Below are 27,904 nucleotides of genomic sequence, written 5' to 3' on the forward strand. Positions count from 1 at the left end.
CTGCCCATTATTCCTGAGTGTCTAGCCATTACTCTCAGAAATATAATAACCTTCTATGATCTTAGCCCAATTCACAAGTGACGCAATTCTGCTTGGTTGTCAACGGCAACAAAGTCGTCTTCCCTAAAGGTTCTGGATGCAAACGTATCAAGAGACGTGAAGCTTGGGCAAGGCCTTTAAAAATCCTCTTTTTCAAATATCACAGAAAGGCCACTTCTGCATTTAAGTAGACTTGTTATGTTGTGATAACTCATACACATCTAGGGAAGACAATGAAATTTACACTGTCCTAAGAAGAGATAAACAAGTCACATAAATGCCCAAAGCTGTCTGTCTGTATCTATCTTCCCTCCTACCTACTTACCTGCTTGTCTATATGTATGTAAGCATGTGTGTGTATACATATATATATATGTATAAGTATAATTGGCTTTGATCTTGTACATTTGTACTTTATCTGCATCTCATGTGTTCAGGGGTCAAAGACAACATGTTAGACAAATAAAGTAGGGGGACAGATCTTGATTTTTTTTTTTAAGAACTAGCTTACTCTTTAGATTCCAACAGCATCATCAATGACTCTTCCAATAAAAACACCTTTAAAAAGCTGCATTAAAAATTTTTAATATATCTTTATGTTAACGATTGTGCTGGGAACAAAATAAGAAATCCTCAGAGAACAAAAAGTAAATGAAAACAGCAACTTCGGGAATTAAGCATGCACTGAAGCCCTATTCTGCCCTGAAGCTATCTATCAAACCCTAGGGACTTTAGGATTCCACTTTGATGGCAAAAAGACGCACTAAAGACAAAAGATCAGGCCTAGAGGCACCCAAAGTAGGCAGTCTAGAAGGAGATCTCCGGGGCCAGCCCCTCGCCCCAAGCCCGTGGCGGAGTGGTTAAGTTAGCGCACTCCGCTTCAGCAGCCTAGGGTTTCGCTGGTTCGGATCCTGGGCGTGGACACAGCACTGCTCATCAAGCCACGCTGAGGCAGCATCCCACATGCCACAATTAGAAGGGCCCACAACTAAAAACATAAACTATGTGCCAGGGGGCTTTGGGGAGAAAAAGGAAAAAGAAAATTTAAAAATCTTTTAGAAGGAGATCTCCATTTAAAGCTGAGACCCAAAGAATTGTATGTTTACTGAAAGGTTAAAAAGGAGATAAGCCTGCCATGCAGAAGTTAGCAAGAAAAATGTCAGTGGGTGAAGGGGAAAAATTTTATCCCAAGAATTCATAACCGTAAGACTGACTTCACATAGATCTGTGGGTCAAATTCGGGCTATCCATGTAGTTCCAAAAAACCCTCAAGCCAGGAATTTAGGTCACGAGAGAAGGGGCAGAAACAAAGATAAATCCTCTTCTAAAGGAATCCCACTTCAATCAGGATTCAAATTCAGGATTCTCACACATAAATTTCCTAGGCACTTGAGCTCATAGTAAAAAAAAACCAAAAAACAGAATGTAGAAAACATGGTGCTAGAATTTGAAAGTTAGCTTTCTCAACAAAATGCAGAAACAGACTCTCAAAGCCTTCAGAGGCTGAAATGACCAGATACAGTATATGAAATGTTTAATAGGTTTCAAGAAACAAAAAGCTAAAAAATATGAACAAGAAACTATAGGAGCCAGCCCCATGGCATAGTGGTTAGGTTCAGTGCATTCTACTCCTGCAGCCCAGGTTCACGGGTTCAGTTCCCGGGCGCAGACCTACACCACTCGTCAGCCTGCTGTTGGCGCTGACCCATATGTGAAGTAGAGGAAGACTGGCATAGATGTTGGCTTAGGGCTAATCTTCCTTAGCAAAAGATGAGAAAGACTGGCAACAGATGTTAGCTCAGGGTGAATCTCCCTCAGCAAAATAAATAAATAAATAAGAAACAAGAAATTATAGAAATTGACCAGGTGAATTGGAAAAGGAACGAAAAAGAAGTTTAGACACTTTTTAAAAATTAAATAGACAGACCAGAGAACTAGAAGATCTAAATATAATTACGCAGACTGCAACACAGGGAAACAAAGAAACAGAAAATTTAAAAAATTAAAGAATGTTGAGGATGCAGGTGAGAAGTTGTAACATATCTGAAGATCTAGGAGAAAACAGACAATGAAGAAGAGACAATATTTGAAGAGATAATGGCTAAGAATTTGCCAGAAATGTGGAAAGACACTAAATCTCAGAATCAGAAAGCCCATTAAATCCCTAGTAAGATAAACAGAAAGAAATCCATACCTAGTCCAGTCAGAGTCAAACCAAAGAATATCAGATACAAGGAGAGGATCTTGAGAGCAGCAAAGGAAAAAGGCAGACAACCCGCAGAGGAAGAGTAATTGAACCAGTGACTGATTTTTCAACACTAACAGTGGAAACAAACAAAAAAACCAGAATATCTCACAGTGCTGAGAAAAGATAGCTATGAACCTAGAACCCTTTAGCCAACACTTCAAGGGCAAAATAATGTATTTCCAAGCAAACGGAAACAGAGAGTTCATCACCAAGATAAGCTTGTTACAGTACAGCAACTGCTAAATTACTTTATATAACTCTAGTATACAAAAACATAATGTCTGAGTTTTACTTCACCTTACCTCCCCTAAGTAGAGAGAAAACTGAGGAAACAACACCCAGGAGAAAGCCAAGGACCACAACCTAACATTGCAGCTTCAAACTTCAAAAGACAGGACATCTTCAAAGTTTGGAAAAGAAGGCTGAGTCTCTTGATAAACAAGTTTTAAGGAGAGTTAGGTTTTCATCTATTTTTAAAGCTTCTGATTTACAGTAAAAGTTGAAAGCTGCTGGAAGTATCTACTTCAGCAGAGAAATGGTCACCGACTGACTGCCCCAAGGAACTCAAGGGTGGGTTTGTAAGCATTTAACTGTTTAAGAGATGCAATCACGAACCAGCCTGAACCAGAACAAGCCCACCACAAGAGCAAAGCCTATGACCTTTGCCTCTTTTTTCAAACACCTTTATTGAGATAATTCACATACAAACAATTCATCCATTTAAAGTATACAATTCAATGGCTTTTAGTATATTCAAAGAAATGTGCAACCATCACCACAGTTAACTTTAGAACATTTTCATCACCTCAAAAATATATCCCATCCCTTTTAGCTGTCACTTTCTCCTTCCCAAATTCCTCCCACAGCCCTAAACAACCACTAATCTACTTTCTGACTCTGTAGATTTGCCTATTCTGGACATTTCACTATAAATGAAATCATATAATATGCAGTCTTTTGTGACTGGCTTCTATAACTTAATACGATGTTTTCAAGGCTCTTCTGTGCTTTAGTACGTATCAGTACTTCATATCTTTTTATGGCTAAATAATATTATAATGGAATCCATTGTATGGATACATAACATTTTGTTTATCCATGTACCAGCTGATGGACACTTGAGTGGCTTTCATCTTTTGGCTATTATGAATAACGCTGCTATAAACATTCAGACACAAGGTTTTGTGTGGACCTATGTTTTCATTTCTCTTAGGTAGATATCTAGAAGTTGAATTGCTAGGTCATATGATAATTCTGTGGTCAACCATTTAAGGAACTTGCCAAACTGTCTTCAAAGTGGCTGTACCATTTTATTCCTACCTGTAGTGTATGAGGGTTCCAATTTTTCCACAGCCTCAACAACACTTGTTATTATCTGACTTTTTCATTATATCCATCCTGAGGGTGAACTGACATCTCACTGTGGTTTTGATTTCCATTTCCATAACGATTAATAATATTGAACATCTTCTCATGTGTTTATTGGTCATCTGGCTATCTTCTTTAGAGAAATGTCTGTTCAAATCTTTTGCCCATTTTTTCAATTGGGTGATTTATCTTTTTAATTATTGAGTTGTCAGAGTTCTTTACATATTCTATATACAAGTCCGTTCTCGGTTGTATGATTTGCAAATATTTTCTCCCATTCTGCAGGTTGTCTTTTCACTTTCTTGATAGTATCCTTTGAAACACAAAAATCTTTAAAATTTTGATGAAATCCAATTTATTTTTTTCATTTGTTGCTCATGTTTTTGGTGCCATATCTAAGAATCCATTGCCAAATCTGAGGTCATAAAGATCTACCCTAAATTTTCTCCTAAGAGTTTTATATTTTCTTCCTACATTTAGGTCTTTGATGTGTTTGGGTTTAACTTTCGCATATGATGTAAGGTAAGGGTCCCATTTCATTCTTTTGCATGTAGCTACCTGGCAGTCCCAGCGCCATTTGTTGAAAAGACTATTCTTTCCCCATTGAACATTTTATATGCAGAATAAAGCAAGTAATCATGTTAATATTGTTAGGAAAAAGATTTTCAGTTAACGAAAAGAAGGACACGAATGTCAGTCAAGGACATAAACACTTTGCAAGGTTAAATTTTAACTGGAGCTCCCCGGTCAGGGTCAGGGACTTGACAGGCATGTTTGCTGGGGCCTAGTCTTGGCTGGGGATTCAACCAGCGTGTGTGCCAGGAAGAAAGTCTCAAAAAAGACCTCAGGTGGAGTGCTTGCCTAGGTTGGAGACATGATCTATGCCTTCACCTAAACCAGGACTGGTGGCTTGACCAGAGACTCAGCCAGCACGGTTGTAAAGTTCAGGGCTTGCCCAGAGAGTTTGCTGGAGCTGGGGATCAGTCAGAGACTAGTATGTCTGCTGGGGCTGGGGTCTCAACTGGTGTGTCTGACAGGGCCAGGGACTTGACCAGCGTTCAACAGAGCCAGGTCAAGAACTAAGCTGTGCGTTCCACGAGGCCAGGGCCAAGGGATCAGCCTAGATGGTAGAGGCTGTAATTGCAGAGACAGTCTACAGGCTGGGAGATTTATTACATACTGGAAGACTGTACAAATAAATATATTAAGGTTAATGGAAGCCTGGTTTTTCACTGTCACAGAAGGGAGTTACAAATTTGGAAGGAGAAGACTAGAATAAACCCTGTGATATTAGATCGGAATTGGAGATGATGTAAATTCATGTTTTTTAATGCAGAGATAAATATAGAAATAGAGACAGATGTACATATGTATGTGTGTATACACACACATATACTTTCTAGCTATGTCTGCTGAAAGGCTTTAAAAGGAGTCAGAGCTCTTTGGAGAAATTATTGATTCCAGGGCTGCAGCAAGGAAATACAAAACAGTGCTAACACACCTTCTTCTGTCAGAAAAATACAGAAGTGCTCAAAGATAAGTCAAAAGGACATAGAAGTCTCTTTGAACAAGCTCCCACTAGCCAAATCTGGGAAATTTGAGTATCAAAATAACGATAGTAACAAATTACTATAATCTATTGAATGAACTAGACATCCATGAGCCCATACTAATATCAATATATAAATGTATATATTCAAAATTTGGTGAGGAATAGGAGACTTACATGGTCTCCAAGTATCTCACTATAAAACACTAATTAATTATAAAGAGTAATAGCCAAAAATTGGAAGCAATCCAAATTTCCACCAACAAACTGTGGTATTTCCATATAATGGAACACTACTCAGCAACTAAAGGGAATGAACTATTGTTTTATGTCACAATATGGATGAATCAAAATAATTATTTTGAGTTGAAAGAAGCAAGGCAAAAAAGGAGCACAGACTGTATGAATCCACTTTCATAAAAATCTAGGAAATGCAAACTAACATATAGTCAGAGAAAGAAGATCTGTGGTTGCTTGAAGAGGCAGGGTGAAAGACCAGGAAGGCTGAGAGGAAGGGACTCCCCCAAGGGGCACAAGGAAGCTTCTGGAGGCCATGAACAGGTTCATTACTTCGGCTACAGTGATGGTTTCATGGGTGTAGACGTATGTCCAAACTTTGCAAATTGTACACTTTAAGTATATCTAGTTTATTGTCAATTATATCTTAATAAAGCTGTTTTAAAAAATTTTTGATTAAAAAATGTCTAAGTTTTTGTACTGTACTTGCAACTTTCTAGAAGTGTTTTAAATTTTTTTTAAATCCCAAACTATGAGCAATTAAAGAAAAAGAAATGTTATCTTGCCTTTCCTGCCTGAACTATATTTTAGGGTTATCCAATAGCCTGGTTGATGAGGAGGAATTCTTCTTTACAAAAGAATTTCAAGGGGAAAAAAAGTAGAAGGAATGATTGAAATATAGAGTTACTAGGTACGATTAATAGAAAGATTGCACTTTCTTGGCCAAATGAAGCCTGGTGTCTTAAGTAAAATGTCAATCAAAGGGAAACTTCATAAAATCCTCAATAGTTGGATGGAGGGTATCCATCATCAGCCATGAAGACTAGGGAGGCACACAGCCTATCACGTCTAAACAGGAAAGTACTAGCCGACTCCAACTCACTCCCCTTAAAAAAATCCTCTTTTCCATGACCTCCATACTTCTCAAGCTTCGTTACCTACTGCTGTTCCTTCTGACTTTTCCATCCTTTTCCTGCCTCTCTCCCCTTCCCAACTATTTCCCTCTCTTCCACCCTATAACTTTTAATCAATATCTGTTGGATTCTTCTACGTGCTTATAACTGTGCTAGATCTTACAGCAAAGTTTAAGCCCTGCTCTCCTCTAAAAAGGGGGTGGGGTCAAGGAGAGAGAAGAGTTAGGAAGAGAAGTCACACAATCATTGTTCAACACAGTTAATTTGATTTGAAAGTGTGTGGTACTGGCCAGGGAAATCCATAAGGAGGGGATAGTTGAACAAACCTTGTCAGGGGGCTGGGCTTTGAAAGATGGGTAGCATTTGGCTACATCTTCACCTCTAGACCGTAAGGTTCACAAAATCCCCATTGAGTCTTGTTCACTGCTGTATGCCTGGCACCTATCATAGCTGATGCTCAATAAATATGCTTGGAGTGAGCAAATATTTAAAAACCCTTCCATGGTTATCACCAACAAGACAGAAATCCAATGTTCTAGTGATCTAGCTCCTATCTACCTGTTCAACCTCATCACCTATACACAATCCCTCACACTCTGCTCCAGCCATTCTAAACTACTGGAATTCCCAAACACACAAAGGTGCTTCAAGTCTCTGTGCCTCTCTCTGTACATATTGTACACCCTTTCCAACTTTACCTAATAAACTCTTACTCATTCTTCAAGAGTCAGTTCAAGCATCAGCCACTTTGTGAAGCCTCCTCTGATCTCTTAAGTTTAGATTAATCTCATCCTTTTTTTCATTCCTTCCTCTTTATGCCCTTTTTTCTATCTGTATGTTAGTTCCTAACCCACTGAGTTCACTGATATCCCTAGCACCTGGCACAGTGACTGGAACATAGCAAACACTCAAAAAACTTTTTTAATTAAATCTCAAATTGGGCAGGAAATAGAAAGTCAAAGATAAAACTGGAAATAATTAAAGATTTTCCTAATCCAAAAAAATGACATGATGAAATTGGTATTTAGAAAAACCAATCCAGTACTGACATACAAGGAGAAGGAACAAAGGCCAAGAAAGAGCATACAAGTCAGATGCAGCCCTTTGGACATGAAGTAATAATGACAGTAGCTGTAAGTCACTGGAGGGCTAGCCGTGCAGAAGCAAGATTAGACCTATCCTGTCATTCTCTGTGCTCAACAGCAGTGCTCTCCAATACAACTTGCTGTGATGAGGTAAATATTCTGTATCTGTACTGTCCAAAATGGTAGCCATTAGCTACACATGGCTTCTGAGCACTTGAAATATAGCTAGTGAAACTGAAGAATCGAAGATTTAATATCATTTATTTTACTTTATTTAAATAGTCACATGTGGCTAGTGGACATATAGTAGACTATATTGGACAGCAGAGCTCTAGCTAGCAGTTGTAAGCGACAGAAAGCACATATTCTTAATTAATAAAAGAAAGCACTTTGTATCAATTATGGGTCCTAGCAATGGAATTGGCTCCCTCTCAACGTCATCTCAGAAAGTGCCCAAGGAGAAAGGAGATAACTTTTTTGGACACAATCTTCCAGTAGATTCCAGCATTAGGGATGGATAGGAAGTTGGCCTACAAAGAATCAGATTATTTCACATTTGGCAAGGATTCAAAGATTATTTTTACATGGAAGGAAATCCTGGTTTGGAAGTCTGATAAGTTGCCTGAGGTCACATAAGGAGTAAATGATGGAGTAGGAACTAAAAGCCAGATGTTAAAATGGTATGTTTTGTTAATTGTCCTTTTTTTTCTTTTTTTTTTTGGTGGTGAGGAAGACTGGCCCTGAGCTAACATCTGTTGCCAATCTTCCTCTTCTGGCTTGAGGAAGATTGTCGCTGAGCTAACATCTGTGCCAACCTTCCTCTATTTTCTACATGTGAGACACCCCCACAGCATGCAGGGCTTGATGAGTGGTGTAGGTCCATACCCAGGATCTGAACCCACAAACCCCAGGCCGCCAAAGTGGAGCACATGAACCTAACCACTATGCCAGCAGGCCAGTCCCTGTTAATTGTCTTGATTGTGATAATTGCAAGGGTGGATATACATATAAAATGTCATCAATTGTACACTTTAAATATGCCTTATTGTAAGTCAATTATACTTGAAAAAGCTGTTAAAAAAAACATTATATCCACTACCATACCATCCTTTGTCAACCCTTCAGTTCTATCTCATAAGACTGGTTGTGAGGATAAACTAGTTAATATATTTAAAGACTTGGGACAGTGCTTGGTATGGAGTAAGCACTATAGAAATGTAAACTGCATTATCATTATTAGATGCTAGAATCCTGACTTACTGACCAGTTTGGAGAAATGTAATGGAAAGAAGAGCGAGCAGGATTTGTAGTCAGAAACTCCAGATCCCAGTTCTGGTTCCTGGGCAATCTCTGAGTCTCAATTCTTTGTAAAATGAATCAGTGTGATGGAGAAGATAATCTCTAAGGGACCTTTCCAAACTAAATATTTTAGACATGGACTAGGATACGAATTGTAGGAATGGAAAAGAAGGATGAATTTGAACACTTAGGGAAGAACTGATAAGATTTAAGAACTGGCTAGATATGCAGAACGATGGAAAACAATGAGTCAACCATGAACACAAAGTTTTGAGCTTTGGATGACTCAAGGTTTAAATAAAAAGAGGAGCATATTGACCCAACAGACCTATATTTATTATTTTAATAAATCAGTAGGTTCTCCATAGAAATGAATATTTATGACCTTCTGCATCAAAATGTCAACCAGGACATTTAAAACGTAAGCTAAAACCAAAATCTCTTCTCATGAGATTATTTTAATGTTACATTAAAATGAAATCCCTATGGATAATTATAATTAGATAATCATATTTAATACATTTAATAACATTCACTCCAAAGTATCAAATTTATATTAAACAAATCAATGCATACATCAGTCACCAAGAGACTAATCTCTTGAACAACTCTTTCGACGTGGAAACAATCTAACCCAAGAGTCACAGAGCTGCCTGTAGATGTCACAGCAGAACTCTCAGACAAAGCATTTTAACCTGTGCTCTCTTAGACAGTGACTTCTCCATGAGCTCATCTGCAAACAGCTACACCGCAATACTGCATCCCACGTACAACATGGAACGCATTTTCAGTATCAGATCCTTCAATAAATGGTTGCGCGCCCTTAAGCAGTCTTTAGAGAATCATGGTTTCATTAGTGAGACATTCAAAAGAGTGCCTTTGATGGTGTTGAAGAACATAATTTTCAAGATTCTAACCTACTCCTTTCACAGATGTGATCAGTCCAGCAAAGTTATGCTGATGTTCTGACAGGCTCTACCCCACTACATGGTACTGATGTAACATTCCTGGACACAGCAATACAGATCACAGTTGTTCATAAAATCCTTCCTGTGTTCCAGAGACCGAAAAAAACGCTGCCAACTTTCTGATGATCCTTCAAGGGCAACATTTCAAATATAATGTTCTTCTCTGCACAGTGAACAGTTTTTCAGTTATACCTGACTGCTTGGTCAACATTTGGGTCAAATCCCAGAACAAAATATTTTTTAACATAAAATTGTTTATGAAATGTTGCAGTTTAAGACTATCTGCAGACCTATTTAGACATAGCCAAAATGCACCAATTTGTGACTAGATGAAATGAAAAATGTCATTGATTAGCCTAGAAGAGCAACATAAAAAATTCTTAGTACAAGGCAAAGTAAATGATATGCTGAATTATACTGCAGGAAAGAACTGAGACCACTTGGGGAATGAGTCACTTAGAGTCATATTTTCCAGATATCTTACTTAACCCTTTGAGTTTGGGAACTTAATTTTACCTCTTAGAAGAGAATTCTCTCTAAAACACACCATACGGTTCCCACCTTTTAAATTAGCACGTAAGGAAGGTACTTTTTCTTTTCTTAATAATTAAGGGTCATTATTATGAACATTCATCACAGAGATGTGGTAAAGATATACATAAATGCAGATTATATAATATGAGATAAAACGAAGAAATGTGACTTTTCCTATAGCAATTGTATCAAATATGATTTCCTTAAAAAAAAAAAAAACTCTCAGTAAAACCTTTTTTGTTCATTTACCAATTTTCCATCAAAGCATAATGAAGCATAGGAAACTGTATGATTTCCTACACAGTATATTGTAATAACCTTTTTTGAAAATTAAATAGTGGGCTGAATCCTGATGCCATCGTCTTCCAAATGCTTTCACTATCCTCTGCAAAAGGCAACGTTTTTTTCCCATTACTATCAGTGACATTCAGCTCATCCCTGGCTTTCAAAACTTTACCCATTGTAACCAATCATTAACTCAATAAAAAATAATAAAAAAAAAACTTTGCCCAATTTCATGAACTAGAAGCTTATCCCCACCTCTTTCTCCCTTGCACTAAGTTTATTTATGGAGTGTATCTCACTTCATTTCAAAAATATGCAATGGCATGAATGAAGGAAGACTCAGTCTACACATTTTTCATTTTCCTAAAAATAGAAAGAGGACAATGATACCCACTAAACTGGGCATCAGGTCTGAATTTTCTCCAAGTCCCACTTCATATTTCATTTTGAAGAGAACTACCCATCCAGGCAACAGTATTAAGAGAAGATTGAAAGTCCCACATGGTATCTAGTTAGGATCAATTTTCTCACAACTTCTATAATATTCCACTTTTTAAAAATGTCTTATACAGATGTTAACTCAGATAAAAACTGCTATCAAGATGGAGGACAAATAGAGAGTTCTACAACTTCTCTAAAAAGTGCATGTCTATCACTGTCCAACAAACATGTACTAAATATTAACTGTTTTCTAGGCATTGTGTTTCTACATTCTTTTGCTTCTGTGCTAAGCAGAAACAAGTAAAACATCAGCCCTCAAGAAGCTCACAACCTAGACAGTTGCTTACAGTCTTGTGAAAATACAGATGGTTTCATAGGCTAAATATGCTCATAAAAATCTTAGGAAACCCAAAAGCATTAAACCAAAGACTTTTGCAGAAAAAAAGGATAGACTGTTTTTCAGTTCTATTACTTAAGAAATATCATTGTATAGAAAAGTAAACTCCTTACATTTAATAAAACAACTAATCTGCCCATTGTATGTCAGGTTTAAGTCCCATGGCAGAATAAACATTTTTTTATACATACAAAGTTTGGCCTAAAATGCCCTTGCTTGTTTCACAGCCCTACATTACTTAAAATCCTGAAAGAATATAAATTGTCTAAGTCCTGGTATGAACAACATAATTGAATCAATTATTATACTGACTGAATAATATTTTCCTTTCTGTCTCTTTTTGAATCATGTATATATGTTCATTTTATCTAAGATTAACATATGCTTATGTATTTCTGTCCTAGAACAAAAAAGAACTGAGAAATTAGTTTCAACTGATCACCTAGCTTAGTAATATTTACTAATATTACTATATTACTAATATTACTAATACAGTATACTAATATATATTAGTATATTACTAATAATACTGAACAAACTAATGTCCTTTCTAGTGTATTCTGACCTAGCTTGTTACTATACAGAGGTACTGTTGAAGGAGACAGACTCCAGAAAGGTACCGGAGCTTCTTGTAATTACACAAGCATACACATAAGAGTTGCTTTATGCCTTCATGAAGGTGCTACCTCCATCAAACATGGGCCACTGCTTCCCCACGCAGAGCGAGGCTACCCACCACTCCCCCAACCCGCAACCACACAGATGCGCACACATAACTCACTCCACACTCTCGCAATGTGAAGGGAGTGTGGGCTTTGGAATCAGATGCACCCTCTAGGTGGCTCAGAAGCTCACTACCGAGTCTAGGTTCGATTGTGTTCTAGTATTCCTTCACTACAAGAGAATTTGGTTTGTTTTTGTTTTGTTTTGTTTGGCAACTTTTGCCAAGAAAATCGTTTCAAAAGCCCAGGGAAACCAAGTGTCAAGGTACCCAAGATTTTCCTTCTTTTTCAAAATGCTTCCCTAGGAAACATGAGGGGCATCTGCAACAAAGGCATTTATATGGGTGTGTGGTTTATAACTACAATTGGAAAATTTTATACATATTTTAGGCACTTTTCTATATGTACATTATATATTACAATAGAAAATAAGGAAACAAAATGTAAAAATGCCTCTCTACCCATTGTTATCCTCAGTAAAATATGTTTTCTGCCAAATGTTTAAAAAACAACAAAGCCTTTCTTCATGTACTCAACAGGATATAGGACAAATAATTTCCTATTCTGCATGCAATTTGGCACAATTTACTCCAGCTCAAGTTAGTTAAGAACTGTTTTCTTTAAATAAAGGGAATTCACATTTGTTTCCAATGAGGCTTCGTAGATTAAAGAACAGAGAAAATATTAAAATACTTTTAAGCAATTTGCGAGAAAATTATGGTGACCTACACAGAACAAATCACTCTTTCTAAGAAGGTAATATAAATGATAGTGATTGCCTTTTTTAAAAATTCAAAGACGAAAAGAAATTCTATAATGATGCCCTAATAATTTGTGATATTCCACATCCAGATAAAAAGGAAATAATCTCAAACGAAGAGTTAGTAATACCTTTCAAAGAATAAACTGAAAAGGAAAGTCTCAGCCAAGAAATGAGAATGAAGCTAAATGCCCATATCAAACAAAATCTGATACATACCTTGATCAATACAGGCTTCAGCAAGAGCAAAAAGCTGAGGCGAGCGTTCCTCAAGCAACTGCTGATGAATATTTACACACCTCAAAGTCCACCACGGCAAGCTCTAGAAAAAGAAAGCACCATGTAAGCTGAAACAAAAGGACCTTTTAGAAAAAATTTTTACATTAATTGAAATTAATTTTTAGAACTGCTTTTTTACTCTTGTGAAATTAAACGTATTCCTCAGTAAGCTTACCCATCCACTGCTATGTCTTCAGTAATAATACCCAAATCCACTTCGACATCTTCCACAAGAACGTCACCTCTTTTAACCAGTGGGGCTTCCTGACGCCATTTTGAACTTAACCATCTCCTCCTCTAAAACGTCCGTCGTAATCATCCTGCCCTGCTGGGCACTCTATCAGCACCATAACTCAGTACCTGCTCATCTGGGAGGCCTCCCCCAAGAACCTCACGTGGCGGTGGTTTTTTCACTTGTCTGAACTTCCAGCACATTATTTGTACAGCCTTTGCAACACATTCCACTGTATTCATGTATGTCATCCCTAGCTTTCAATGTCATCTGCCATCTATCCAACAAGATGAGAAATCAAGTCTTACTCATCTCTGTATCCTCCTCCAAACAATGTATTTTGCACAAACTACAAAGTAAGGAATACCTTGGATTCAGATATTCTCCAAAACTGGGAAGATCCCTTCCACACCTTTGTAAAAGCTCTTCCATGAGTCTTCTCCCACTTGTTTGGCACGCATTGCTCTCTCACTTCTCTGAACTTCTACACTATTCCCAGAAGTTAGCACCACATTGGACAGCTCTTGGGTTTCAAGTGTGTAACTCTACCTGGTCCGTACATTTTTGAGGGGAGAGAGTGCATTTTATACACTGTCTTGACTTATGTCCAGGCTGAGAACACAGTAGCTTTTTCTCCATCCTCTGATGCTTGTTCTTACTTGATCAATACAACTTTATTTTTAAAAAAGGAACAAAAAAAGCAAACAAGGCAATACAGAAGCATACACAGTCAAGAGTGAAAGGCTCTCTCCTGCTGCCTCAACGTCCTCCTCCTTTCCCAGAAAAATCCACGAGAAAGGTTTATATTCTAGATCTTCCTCTGTGTGTGCACGTATGTGTGCAAGTTATAATAAGTATTAAATATTTGTGATAGGTTCATTAAAGTATCAAGTATGACCATGCATTGAATCATCTAAATTAATTATTACTATGTTACTTCAAATTATATTGCATGAAGGTGTGAGAAGTTAATTTTCTCTTTTTTTGCTGAGGAAGATTTGCCCTGAGCTAACATCAGTTACCAATCTTCCTCTTTTTTTGCTTGAGGAAGATTAGCCCGAAGCTGACAACTGTGCCAATCCTCCTCTATTTGTATGTGGGCTGCTGCCACAGTATGGCTAACGAGTGGTGCAGGTCCACGCCTGGGATCCAAACCCACAAACCCGGGCTGTAGAAGCAGAGCACGCCAAATTTAACCACTAGACCACAGGGCCAGCCCCTCTTTTTTTTTTTTAAAGCAATACCTATTAATAGGAGACCATACTTAATTAACAAAAGCTTTTTTTTTTTTTACTTGAACGTAATTTCTTCACGTGATGAAAGGGTAAAGCTGCCTGGTTCCTTTCTAAACTGTTACACACAATTGCTGCAACAATGATGTAATCACAAATGAATTTTGACTCTGTGACAAAATCCTTTCTAATTATTAATGCTGCCCCTCAGTCCATGTAAGGAAAGGTGAATTATCTAACAGAAGGAAGCTTCACATCATTTTTAATTGAATTCCCAGAGGTGTGGCCTCATTTTCATTCTTTTCCTATCACTCAGGCTAATGAAGTCAGTCCATATTTCAATTCTCTGTCCCTTATCTGCTGTCAGCAATAAGTGAGTCAGGTTTGGCAGCATATTCTTTCCTTTTCTAGACACGGGAATTTAGATAGATCCAGTCACAGGGATTGCCCTTTTAAGAAAATATACAACATAAGATGCTGAACTCTTAAAAATCAGATCTATAAACTAACTGTTAACCCAAAATCTTTACATGGGGGAAGCAGGAATGTGAAACAAATGAAGAAAGCATACACTATTTTTCTACTAGAAAATAAAGGTGCCTTTTTTCTATTTGCCAACAATTGCTTAATAGGAAATTTGAGGCATTAATAAAAAAGGAAACTTGAAGCCTTGCTTTAGATGGTTTCTAGATGCTATCTCCTGATTACAGCGCTTATTACAGAATGTTTTGATTGAGAAGTCACATTGGTCAATAACCTCCTAGAAGGCAGGAAGCATTAGCGTACTCAAAAGGCACCCAATAAATGTTTGCTGACTTATTCCATTTTATAAACAAGGAAACTGATATTCAGAGAAATTAACTAGTATAAGGTCACACAGCTGGTAGGTGGCTGAGCCAGAAAAAAGTCTGGTCTGATTTCAAAGCCAAGACTCTTTTTACTCAACATTTACATATTACTAATACGAGGCTATATATTTCACAGATTAGGGGGTAGAGGAAAATCATCTTTTATAGTTCGACAAAAACAATATCACAGCAAACAACTCGATACATTCCTCAGGAGTTAGCCTATTCAAAATTAATTTAAAAGGTTAAAATTAACTTGGATAAATGTGTGATGCTTCTTTGTCATTTTATCTTCATTTATTGAAGAAGACATTTTTAACATCAGCATTTAGAGAACGATATAGTAAAGAGCCAAAGGGAAAAAAACTTTAATGTTTCAACTGAAAGGCAAGATTTCAGCACAGAATGATGTTTGCATGGTGTTATACAACAAGAGAAGAGGGTTTTGAGCAGAAGTCAAAAATCATTTAACATCTGCCAAGAAATTAAGGTGACTTGTCTCTCCAACCCTACAAAGCATGACATCCACAACCAGCAGTTCACACATTGGCTTATTCTCCTAAGTTGTTGATAGCATATGTATCTTTTTACAAACGATGCTTAACACACTTGCTGATGAAAGTTTTCCACCAACAAAACTTAAAACTGTATCACTAGCTCACTAATGACATTAGTCTCACTAGAAAGAAAATAATGCCATTTGGCAGCCTCATGCCTTGGTGACACTTTCTTTAGAGCCAAGTACTATAAGACCACTTAACTCAGATCAACTTGAGAAAAAGTTTTTTGATCAAGCTAACATCGCTAAAAAGTCAAAGGTAAGACATTATACCTGCTAGGACAGGTGGAAAGCCCTCTATTAAAAACTCTTCTAGCACAACTGATTGCAAATTCTCCGGCTCTCAGGAGAGTTGCTGAAACAGGCATCATGTCCCTTCTTACCTCTTCTTTGCCTAAACTTAAATGCTCAGGGAAGCCCTCATACAACACGGACTAAGTCTACATTTTGCCTAGAGAAATACTGTGTTTCCTAAAAGTTTTCAGTTAACACTCAAAAATTGGGAGATTTCACATAAAATTTAGATTCACTATTTCTGGCAATATGGGGTCTGCATCCTCAAGTTACAATAATCAAAACAGGAGTCAGCAAGCTACAGCTAGTGGGCCAAATCCAGCCCACCACCTGTTTTTATACCACCCAAGAACTAAGAACAGTTTTTACATTTTTAAATCATTTTAAAGAAAAACAAAAGAAGAAGAATATTTTGTGACATGTAAAAAGTCTAAGGAATTAAATTTCAGTGTCCATAAATGAAGCCTTATAGGTACACAGTCGCACCCGTTCATTTACATACTGTCTACAGCTGCAGGGTGGAGTGCTTGTGACAGAGACTGCACACTACACAGCTGACAACCTCCGCTAAACCCCCAAAGACTGGCCCCCCAAAATCTCTGTCTCTCTCCTGTGGTTTCTGCTCACCTCCCACTGCATATTAGCTTCCCGTGATTATGAGTCTTCTTCTCATTAACTTATATGTGAGCTAAAAAAACCACATAACACATATTCAACAAATGCTCTACTGAATCCGACCCAAACAGTGAAAGAAGGTAGGATGTGAGCCAGGAAAAAGTAATGAAGATCCACAGCAAGAGTGAGAAAAGTTTGCCTATTGTTCATTATCCTTACGTGAAATTCATAAAAGACTATGAAGGATGTTTTTAAACCTATATTTAAGATTCAGAAAATGAACACTGATACTCATGCACCCACACACACACATATATACAATCCTATTAAAGAGGATATATAATATAATTTCATTTTATACTAGATGAATCTCATGATGGGAGAAAGTTTTTGCTTATTTTCATCAGATTTTAAAATTAAATACCTAAAGAAGACTTAGAAAACAAATATACCAAGACATTGTCAGCACACGTAAAGTCCGATGCTAATCAGCACAAAAGTCACTCCTGGGTATGCCTCTCCTGGCTCCGTTTCTTCCCTTACCTGAATGGCAGTCAGTTTATGTCTTATATTCACTAGGATAACTCGTGCTAATAACAGCAGCAGAGGCTTCGAGGCCAGGCTGTAGACTGATTCACCATCTAGAACGAGTAGACTCAGAACAACCGCATCCAGTCCTTTGACCTGAAAAAAAAATTGTAAGCTAAGATGATATAATTTAACAAAATGTTAATCGTCATACATCTTGTAATAACACATATTTTCAGTTAATTCAGCTTTGAAACAAAGGCATTGATCCATTACACAGCAGCCGGCACTGACAGTCATAACATTATAAATGCCCTTAGTGATCTACAAACCAGCCTGCCCTCACAGATGGCCACCCATCTGCTTGTACCATAGAGGAACAGGGAAGTCAAGAAAATGCCAGCATTGAAGAGGCATCATGACTTTATAGATTTACTTACAACAAAACATCACCTCAATGAAAAGCACTGCTATGTTAAGGTATTTATATTAAACACCTACATTTCACATATGCATCACTAGCTCGCAAGTGTCATCATACAGCATGTCCACTCCATAACATTATCAAGCTAAACAACAAGGTCTTAGATGTCAAACACCGAGTAGGAATATAACCACGGACCAGAGTAAAGGCTCCAAAAAAGGGATGCCTTTGAAAAATTCACTCCTCAGCTACAGAGAGATCTACAATGGACAAGGCACCTACGTTCCTAAAACATGGACAGCATAATTTTGACAGCTGCCACCAAATACACAGCAAGAATGCTTAACCGTTAGGAACACAGGCTCTAAGCTCACAGACACAGGAGGATGTCCTTTTTCTGCTTACTAGGGGGGCATAGGGAAATTTTTAATGGAAGCCTCAGTTTCATCAGTTATAAAATGAAACGATAGAACCTATACTTCATAGGGTTCTTGTAAGGATTAAATTAAATAATCCAAGTAATAATGCCAGTGCCTGGCTCGACACTTTGCTGAAGTATTCAAGAAAGAAACAGCCATGGGTTCCTCCTCTGTCCTACCTTCATCATCATTAACAAGTGTAACAGAGGAATAAAGACTAAACATGAATGACCACCACCTCTAAACCACACGTAAAGCTTACGGTTACCTACACTAAGGGTGAAGGAATTTTTTTTGAAAACTTCAATAATTAAGGAACTGTTTTGAAGTGATTACAACTGCCTCAATTTTAGAAGGAAACAGATATAAAAAAGCGCAGTCCAAAACTATACAGAAGTTAGTGACTGAACAGAGATTCTAGCCCAAGTTTTCCAACTCGCAAACCAATGTTCTTCCCATGCTGCCTTCCCCACAGATCTCTCTACCTCTCCCTGCCCCTCAGCAAAGTCCAGGGCTATGCTAAGCATTAGGAGGGCTCGAGGACAGGGCCAGGATCACTTCTAGCCCTCTGACTGGAACAACCACGTTATGGTGCTGTGGGTAACTGAGATACGAACACTAGAAGAGGACCTGGTTTGGACAAGAACCTCGCCATGAGTTCAGTCTTGGACACGATGAGTCTGAGGTACCTTGTGAGACCTCCAAGTGGAAGTCCTGAATACACAAGTGAATACACTGACTTAAGACCTCGAGAGAAGAATCTGCTTAATGTGCCCAAACTGGACTCGCAGGCTCATCGAATCATCTTGTCATTTAGACGGATATAACAATCTTTACTTCCTAAAGTCTGAATAAACCAAACTGGTGAAGTACAAGAAGATACAACATGCCTTTAAGAAAAAGAATCCTTATTCTAATCATTTTATTTATTTATTTTTTTGAGGAAGATTAGCCCTGAGCTAACATCTGCTGCCATTCCTCCTCTTTTTGCTGAGGAAGACTGGCCCTGAGCTAACATCCATGCCCATCTTCCTCTACTTTATATGTGGGATGCCTGCCACAGCATGGCTTGATAAGCAGTGCCATGTCCACACCCAGGATCCGAACCGGCGAACCCCATGCCGCCAAAGCGGAACGTGCGAACTTCACCGCTGTGCCACCAGGCCAGCTCCCATCTAATCACTTTAGATAAGAAATATGTCTACTTGTTCTACCACAAATTTAGATCATTATCTTCTAAATGAAATCCGTAAAGATAAAAAACAAGTAATTAAACAGAGCAAGAAATAAAAACTTATACAAAGAGAGAGCTCATACTAGACTACCTGGACAGCACGATCTCTGCTATCAAAGCCACAGACTGGTGACCAAAGCTCCTACTTGTCAACTCAAAGTTCTCTGAGATGGTATTAAGAAGGCAAATAATAAATAAATAAATGAGTGAATGAATGAATAAACAAGCAAATTTCTCTTCCTAGTGTCACCTTGCATCATCACGAAAATATTAAATGCTTTTCTATCTTCTGCTAAAGTAAATCAGCCTCTGTCTACCCCTGTGATATAACACTGATATTCCAAATAAGTTCAAAATGTGCTTTCAGAGGTTTTGGGAAATGGTCCATTTTTAAAAAGGATTGTTTATATTTTTAATAAAAACAGACAAAGGTTACAATTCCCTTAGGAACAATTCCTCAGTCAAGAGAGCGTATGACATAAAAATACATATTTGTCAGCATAATAGTGAAAAAAATTCAACATCTGGAAGTCTGAGGTAAACTTAATATAAAACCAGATTACTAGGAGATCAACCTTTAAGTGTGAGAGGTGACCTGCTGCTCAGACAGGGACTTTTCGTGCTTTTCCTCTGAGGCTGGTTAGCACCAGACGTCAGAAAACAGTGCTGAAGATGCCAAGGCCGTAAGTCAGAGGCAGGGAAAATTAATTTAGCTCTGGTGACTATACTCCATGACCATGAAGTATATTCACAAACATCTGTGCTTCACAAGAACCAAAAAACATGAATCAGCCCAGGAAAGTGACAACTAGAAAATACTGATGTGCTACTCCCCAGTTTAAAAACTTCCACTCTATCTTCCAAATCCCCAGATGGCTGGTGAAGACTAAAACTTGAATAATCCTTTTAAAAACAACCTGACTTTACCAAGAAGAGTTGACCGTGCATAGGCCCCAGGGTACAGCAACTCCACTCAAAATATACACACTACAGCAGAGTTCCCAACTCAGTGCTGGGCAGGGGTTTCAGCGTGTCAAAATATCAATCCCCTCAGCCCTCAGGGGGCCCAGCTCTAGCCTGGGGGCCAGTAAAAACAGCCTCTTCCATTTAGCACACTGCACCAAATACTATCATTTCTTAAGTATGCTGTGCTTTGAAACTCTTGCAAATGATTTCCCGAAGATGTGTTCCTAATAGCATTGTACATAATATATTGCAAAAAATGGAAACATCCCATATGGCCATCTAGAACGGATATACAAGTTGTGATATATTCATACAATTGGAATACTATACAACAGTAAAAATAAATAATGGGGGTCGGCCCCGTGGCCAAGTGGTTAAGTTCACACCCTCTGCTTCGGTGGCTCAGGGTTTTGCTGGTTTGGATCCTGGGTGCAGACATGGCACCACTCATCAGGCCATGCTGAGGTGGCATCCCACATAGCACAACCAGAGGCACTCAAAACTGGAATATACAACTACGTACTGGGGCGGGGGGCTCTGGGGAGAAGAAAAAAGAAGACTGGCAACAGATGTTAGCACAGGTGCCAATCTTTAAAAAAAAAAAATGAATGGGAAATTTCAAAAATATACCATTAAGCAAAGCAAGTCACAGAAGAATATATACAGTTTGTTTCATCACTATAAAGTTCAAAAATTAGCAAAACTAAATAATATGTTTTCTGGGGACACATATATAGATGCTAAAACTATGAAGAAAAGGAATGGAATGATTAACACAAACTTCCTGAGAGTGGTTCGTGAGAGAGGGGGCTGGGGAAACTATCAGCAGCACACACAGGGAACCTGCTAAGGTGGCATTTCTCAGCCTTTTCCAAGTCAGAGCACACGTAGAAGATGGGTACACCAGGTAACTAGAGAAGGCTGCTTAACCAGAAGAGACCAGTTCAAAGGCCCTCCCCAGCCCAGGCTCCGCAGAGCCACTGCAATGGCAGAGAGGCTTGACATCCGGGGAAGAGCAGGCGGGAAGTTCTGTCCTACAGTGCTGGTAATGTTCTCTCTCTCAAGCTGGGTGGTAGGAACAAAGGAGTTTTATTATTTAAACTGCATATATTTTGTATGCTTTTTTGAATATATATGGTACTTGTAATTAAAAAGTTAAAATCAAGATCTTAGTTAAAGTTTCCTATAATCAGGTCTGAACCTCATCAGGTCTGACCTTTTACTGCTACTCCAACAGGCTCAAAGCATCGCTTTCCCACAAACACCACATTCTCCCCTCTACACTTCTGCTCACATGACTGCACCTAGAAAGCATTTCCGCCTCTTCTCTACCTATCCATTTCCACATCATCCTGCAGGTTCTAGCTAAAGGTCCACTCCCAACTAAAAGGTCTTCTCTGACAAAACTCACTTTCCACATCTCTTCATTAATTTCTGATTACATGATTCTCTCACGTAACCCATTTCTGTACTGCTTTGAATAGTTACCTGACGTTACAGGCACTGCTACACTAGCATAGTAGAACGAGTACTGGATTTGGACCCAGAAAACGTGGATTCCAATCCCCCAGCTATAAGACCCATGACAAGTTTCCTTCCCCACTGTGAGCTTCTCAGCTATAGAATATCTCAAATTGATAAACACATGTGAATTAAGAACCACACAGCAATGCTCAGTAAATACTTATGACTTTGACTCTTTGGCGGATTTCCAACGTACACTGTAGGACTGTAGAGGTCAGAAACTGTTTCATACAGAATAAGAGAGGGAATGAGATGTTCCATGTAAGTACATTTCTGGATAATTGAAGCATATTTCTTTAAGTGCCATAATCTTTGGGATTATTTTACCCAGTTTGGATAAAAACCTTTGTAAAGTGTAGGTTAAATTCCCTTCTTGGATATAAGATTCAGAAGATCTTTTAACCTTTCAATAATGATTGAGGGTTAGCATTATGAATTTCAATTATTCTACTGCAATATAACACAGTGGCTCCCTACACTGACGCACACGGAGCTCATCATTGTGGCTGCCACACTATGCTTGCTTTTGTACTTCTCCTTCTACCCCACCAGCAAATTATTAACACTTATTTCTATCAGCTCCACTCCCCTTCATTTGCTACTTCTAATTCTGAAAAACCAAGTAACAGCAAAAGGTCCCTTTTGCTGCATAAGCTTTGGATGCTAAGGGGCCCTTTTTCCAGGCTGAGTGATTGCTGTCTATGCTCTAGATCTGAGGTGACTGGATAAATCAAAGTTTCCATTGGACAGAACCAGACTTGGTGGTGAACAAGATGCAGTCCATACAGAAGTTAAAACATAATGATATACACTTGAAATTTATGTATTATAAATCAATGTGACCTCCCTAAACTTTTTTAAAAAATTAAAGTTACCGTACTTCTTCTTAGAGCATGTCATACTCACCAAGCCCTATGCATATGTGCTGGAAAACTCCTGAGGAATTCGAACTGCAAGCTCTACTGATGATCTACTGATGCAGGTCAATAATATTACCCTCATATAGGAATAATAATTATCACCACGGAGCACCTCTGTGCCAGGCACTTTAAGAAAGTATTTGTAATATAAAGGAAATCACCCCTGGGAACCATTCTTAAACACAGCAGCAAAATTTAACTGCAACAAAACTAAATAGATTTCTAAATTTGCTGCCTTGCCAGAAAAGATCTTTATGTAACTGCGGAAATATATGCAACCGGGTAACTGGTGGTGCTGCCTGCACTTTAATAAAAAGAACGGCTAACAGCACTCCATGAAATGGGAAGCATCTGAAGAGGAGTCAGAGACTGACAAAGGAACTTTTGGAAATATCTGAAAATCTGATCAATGAACAAGCATTCTTAGAAGGTTTTGTGCAAGCTATTAAGTCTTGTTTCTTTCCTACTTACCATTAACGCCAGTTTATAAAGACCAGTTCCTAAAGAATAACTAATAAACTAATAACTATATATGAACTTTCCAAGCAGCATACCTCACTGAATTGCTGGAACAAAAGAGATGGCAAGAAATCCTGAGGGTGTAAATCCACAAGAGGCCCCGTCCAATTACTCTGAACAAAAAGTTGCAAACTGCTCACACCAAGTAGGAATATCAGCTGTTGTCTGCATATAAGAATAAAGAAATAAATATGCACCGCTATCATTGTATATCCACACATATTATTTCATTTCAGTTTTATTAAGAAGAACATATCAACCAAGATTTATTGCGATTACTCAAGAGCATTACAAAAAAATTTCTGAAACCTAAACAATTTAAGTCTGCAATGTCCAACATTATAACCATGAGCCACGTATGGCTCTTTTAAATTTAAATTAATTACAATTAAATAAAATTTAGAATTCAGTCCCTCTGTTGCAGTGTCCACATTCCAAGTGCTCAATGACAAACGTAGCTAGTGGCTACCGTACTGGGCAGCACAGATACGGAACATTTCCATCATCACAGAAAGTTCTCTTGAAAAGCACTGCTTTAGGTCCTGAGCAGGCACTTGCAACTTTTCTTGCATTTTATTGAACAGCTCTGACGCTGCCAGATGATATATGTAAAACTGATCTGATACAAAAGAAAACTGCCAAGAAGTTGTTTTTAAACATTTTTACTGACCCTGTCTTACCAACTGCTAGAACAAAAAGACCCTTAGAAATTTTACTTGAACCTACTTTTTTTCAATCCTGCTTTGGCTTAAGACAGGTGTGGGTAAACTTTATCTGGCAAGGGACAGATATTAAATATTTTAGGCTTTTTGGGTCACATGTGTTTCTTTTTTTCCAACTCTTTAAAAATGTAAACAGCATTCTTAGCCACGTTGACCCACCAGTCATAATTTGCCAACCTCTGGATTAAGAAAAAATAGGTGGAGATTCAGCTGTAACAAATATCAGCCAGAGAATTCTGATGTTTCGTGTGAAGAGAAAATAAAAGCAGTCACCTTCTTCTCCCCATGTCCCCTGGGGGATCCTTCTCCCCTTATCCCGTTTAAGGAAAAAAAAAAATCAAATCCACAAGCCTGTGGTAGCCAGAATATAAAGCTCTGGATGCACCACAACTGAGAGCAGAGCAAAGCAGCAGCAACACTAGAGAAAACAGGTGACAAAAGAGCCTGTTGTAATTAGAAAACTTGGGAAAAACAGGTGTGCAGCAAGATCTTAAAGCCTTCATATAACTGTCAAAATTCTACCTTTCCGTTTTGTCCAAATCTGCTGAGTAATCCAGGAATGCTACTATCTGCTTCTCTAGGTAGCTGTCAATCTTTTCTTCAGTCATCGTTGTTGAATTAAAAATATTTTGAGTCACTGAATTTAAGAATATAGCCTCATAGTTCCCTTCTAGCAGCAACTGTAGATAAGATCCACTCTCTGTAATACAAAAAGTTAGCCCAGTAACCCAAAAGAACAATTATTTTCATACTGTAAAGGATAATATTATTAGGCAGATCTACCCTTTTAGTACACAAAAAATGCAGATACTTAGAATGCTTGCTATACATTAATCACAAAGCACTGAGCAAATTCCTATTATTACACAAACGTCACTTCTCCTAGAATTAGAAGCTCATCCACACGATGAGCAGCAAGGTAGAAGTTAGACCCTGGAATAATATTCCTCATTAGTAAGTATTATCACCTTTCTTCTGGGAATTAGAAAGATTCCTACTGACAACAGACAAGTTTCCTCAGTCAGGATTCTAAGACCTCCCACCAACAGACTCCTCCTACACCCACTACACTCCCTGATGAAAAGTTGGTTCGCTCATTGTTCCTCTAATGTCCCATGCACATTCCTGCCTCCACACTTCTACACTTGTGATTTCTCCTGCTGAACTTTTCTCCACTCGTCAGTCTTACTCTTTAATCAAAAATCAGCTTGTCTTACTTCTTCCATGAAACTTTTCCAGACGACCAGACTTCAGAAAGTACCTCTCTCTTGAAACACCTATTGTGTACACACACACAGCACTTATATAATGTCCTAACTTGTTATCTCTCTTCCGAGTGCAGCCTAAACCAGATGTGCCTATATCCCACTAGCAAATGTGCCTTTTAACTCTTTCTCTCTCCAGTAAATGTGCATTGCTCACAAGATTACATCTTTGCTGCCTCGTTTCAGCTGTTCTGCTTACCAGCTGTTTCACCTTAAATAAATTACTTAACCAATCTGAACTTAAATGTCTTCATCTGAAAAATGCGATTAAAAGTAGTATCTACCTTACGTGTCTATTATAAGGATTAAATGACTGAAGACATGTGAAGGGCTTAGAAAAGTAACTGACATTACCATTATTATTACTGAACCTGCACGGTGAGAAGTTTAGGGTAAAGACACTCACGGAGCCTAAAGACCACGCCCACCACGTCAAGGACACAACAAACCAAAGCTGTAAGAAATCAGCTAGATTTTGGTAGGAAGAATATAAAACAAGGAGGGATGAGAACCCAGCCACCACCACCCCTTCTCGCCACAGTCCCCACGCTGGCCTAAGTCCCTGGCAGGTGCACCTCTCTCACCTGAGCCGGGGACTCCCTCCTGCTTCCATTGCTGCCGCTCAGCCTCAGTGGAAAAGCCCCTCAGAACTGCCAGCTCCGGGGTCCACATCAACCCGGACATCGCTGCTAAAACGTCTTCCTACAAGGGCCACACAGGACTCAACAAAAGAAAGTGAAAGGAGGAGGGTCCAAAGAGCCGAAGTCTAGAGGCGACAGTTCCAGTAAATAAGTTCACAACCCTAGAACCCCCCCATGTGTGGATACAGGCTCATGGAGGCGGCCATGACAGCAGCGCGGGGCATCCTGGGAAACACACACCGTGCTCAGCACCGACTTCCGCCTAGGAGGCCAACCAGAGTCATTGGTACTGAGCAGGCCCCGTGGAGATGCCCCGTCCCGAGCACGGGATAGGCGGAGTTGGAGGGGAGTGGCTGATCTCCGTCCCGCCCCTAAGGGGGCGCTGCCTCGAGGAGCAGAAGTGGAGGGCGTGGAGTCCTCGCGTACCGCCCACCGAGGACTCGGGTTAAAATGTGGCTCAAAGCTGCGGTCTTGCTCAAGCGCGGTTTAGTTGGAGGGTCTACCGCTTTGATAACTAAACCCTTTTGGGTCAGAACCCTCCTAACTTCCTGATGAAAGCAGTAGTCCTTCCCGCAAAATGCACGTGGGCCCTACTACCAACGTTTGGGTACCGTGGCTGGGAGTTAGAGATCCTGTAAAGTGGAGTGCGTGAACCCCAGGTTAAGAACCGCATCAACAGAGACTCTTTATTCCTGAGTGAACTAAAGTGTAAGAAAAGTATCTGGTTTTGATGCTGATAGCACGTAAACCATGACCGAGTGGGACATCTGGCCGGACCGCTGGCGCAGCGACGTTTTTGGAGGATAGACTGAACGCTGTCGAAATCCGCCTGCCACCCCTCCTGCCTGCTGCTGAGCACAGAGCTGATGCCTTATCCGCACGTCCTTTAGTCTTCACAGCAGCACTCCTAGGCGAAAACCAAGGCTCCGAGAGCCGGAACTTGACAGCGGGGCACTCTGCCCGAGTCGCCTTGAAGCCTGCACTCAGTATGCCACTCACGATGCAGGAGAAAGCTGCAGGGTAACATCGACCACGCAGGATTCTTGGAGGAATCACGTGCAGCTCTCTGGAAGACCCTCGCCCAGTACCTGGCTCCAAGGCAGAAAAGCTAAATAATTCTTAATTCACTCTGTCTCACTACCTAGAACCCCTCTAGACTTCGGAGGGAAGAGGTTCTCAGCTCAGTTCAGCCGCTGCCAGTAGATGCCAAAGGAAGCCAGACCTGAGCTCTAAGAGAAGAGCGGATGCCCTAGGATGTCTTCTCCCTGAGAAATAATGAAAAGCTATTTGTGCAGGGAATGGTATTTGATCAGTGTGTCCGCATGGTTTTCCAAGCACAAGATCCAACACTGTCAAAACTATTTGACAATTGTTAAAAAGATCAACAGTTGTAGAAACACACTGACCACTGACCACTGACCACTACACCAAGTTCCTCACTTGTGTGTGGAACCCCATTGACCCACACTGTGAACTTGCAGCTTTCACTATAGTTCAAGGTTGGTTTGTTTTAAATAATGTGTTATGCTAGACAGTGATTGTAATTAAGTCTGTCTCCCTTCAGGCTAAATGGACTCCAGTAATAAAATGGGCTGAAAAAATATGGTCTCAGTTCTGGCCCAGTGGCATAGTGATTAAGTTCACCCACTCAGCTTCGGCAGCAGGGTTTGTGAGTTCGGATCCAGGGGGCAGACCTATGCACCATTCATTAAGCCATGCTGAGGTGGGTCCACATACAAAATAGAGGAAGATTGGCACAGATGTTAGCTCAGGGACAATCTTCCTCAAGCAAAAAGAGGAAGATTGGCAAGAGATGTTAACTCAGGGGCCAATCTTC

At 39.2% G+C, this 27,904-nt stretch overlaps 1 protein-coding gene across 5 annotated transcripts in view; it reads right to left on the reverse strand.

Annotated features, from left to right (window-relative positions):
• Positions 1-27,348, reverse strand: part of TTC27 (tetratricopeptide repeat domain 27) — a 177,876-nt gene extending 150,528 nt beyond the window's left edge. For 2 of the 5 annotated variants that reach the window (XM_070574215.1, XM_070574211.1), the window contains exons 1-5: positions 26,011-26,308; positions 24,684-24,861; positions 23,475-23,604; positions 17,449-17,589; positions 13,066-13,168 (exon numbers count right to left, since the gene is read on the reverse strand). In XM_070574215.1, coding sequence (XP_070430316.1) covers positions 13,066-13,168; positions 17,449-17,589; positions 23,475-23,604; positions 24,684-24,861; positions 26,011-26,110 — 652 coding nt within the window. In that variant the 5' untranslated portion in view covers positions 26,111-26,308. Of the gene's footprint in view, positions 1-13,065; positions 13,169-17,448; positions 17,590-23,474; positions 23,605-24,683; positions 24,862-26,010 lie in introns of all 5 variants that reach the window. The other 3 variants (XM_070574210.1, XM_070574213.1, XM_070574214.1) reach the window with 3 other exon arrangements.
• Positions 27,349-27,904: the final 556 nt, after the last annotated feature.

The sequence above is a fragment of the Equus przewalskii genome, chromosome 14 (assembly GCF_037783145.1).
Source record: "Equus przewalskii isolate Varuska chromosome 14, EquPr2, whole genome shotgun sequence".
Taxonomy (NCBI): domain Eukaryota; kingdom Metazoa; phylum Chordata; class Mammalia; order Perissodactyla; family Equidae; genus Equus; species Equus przewalskii.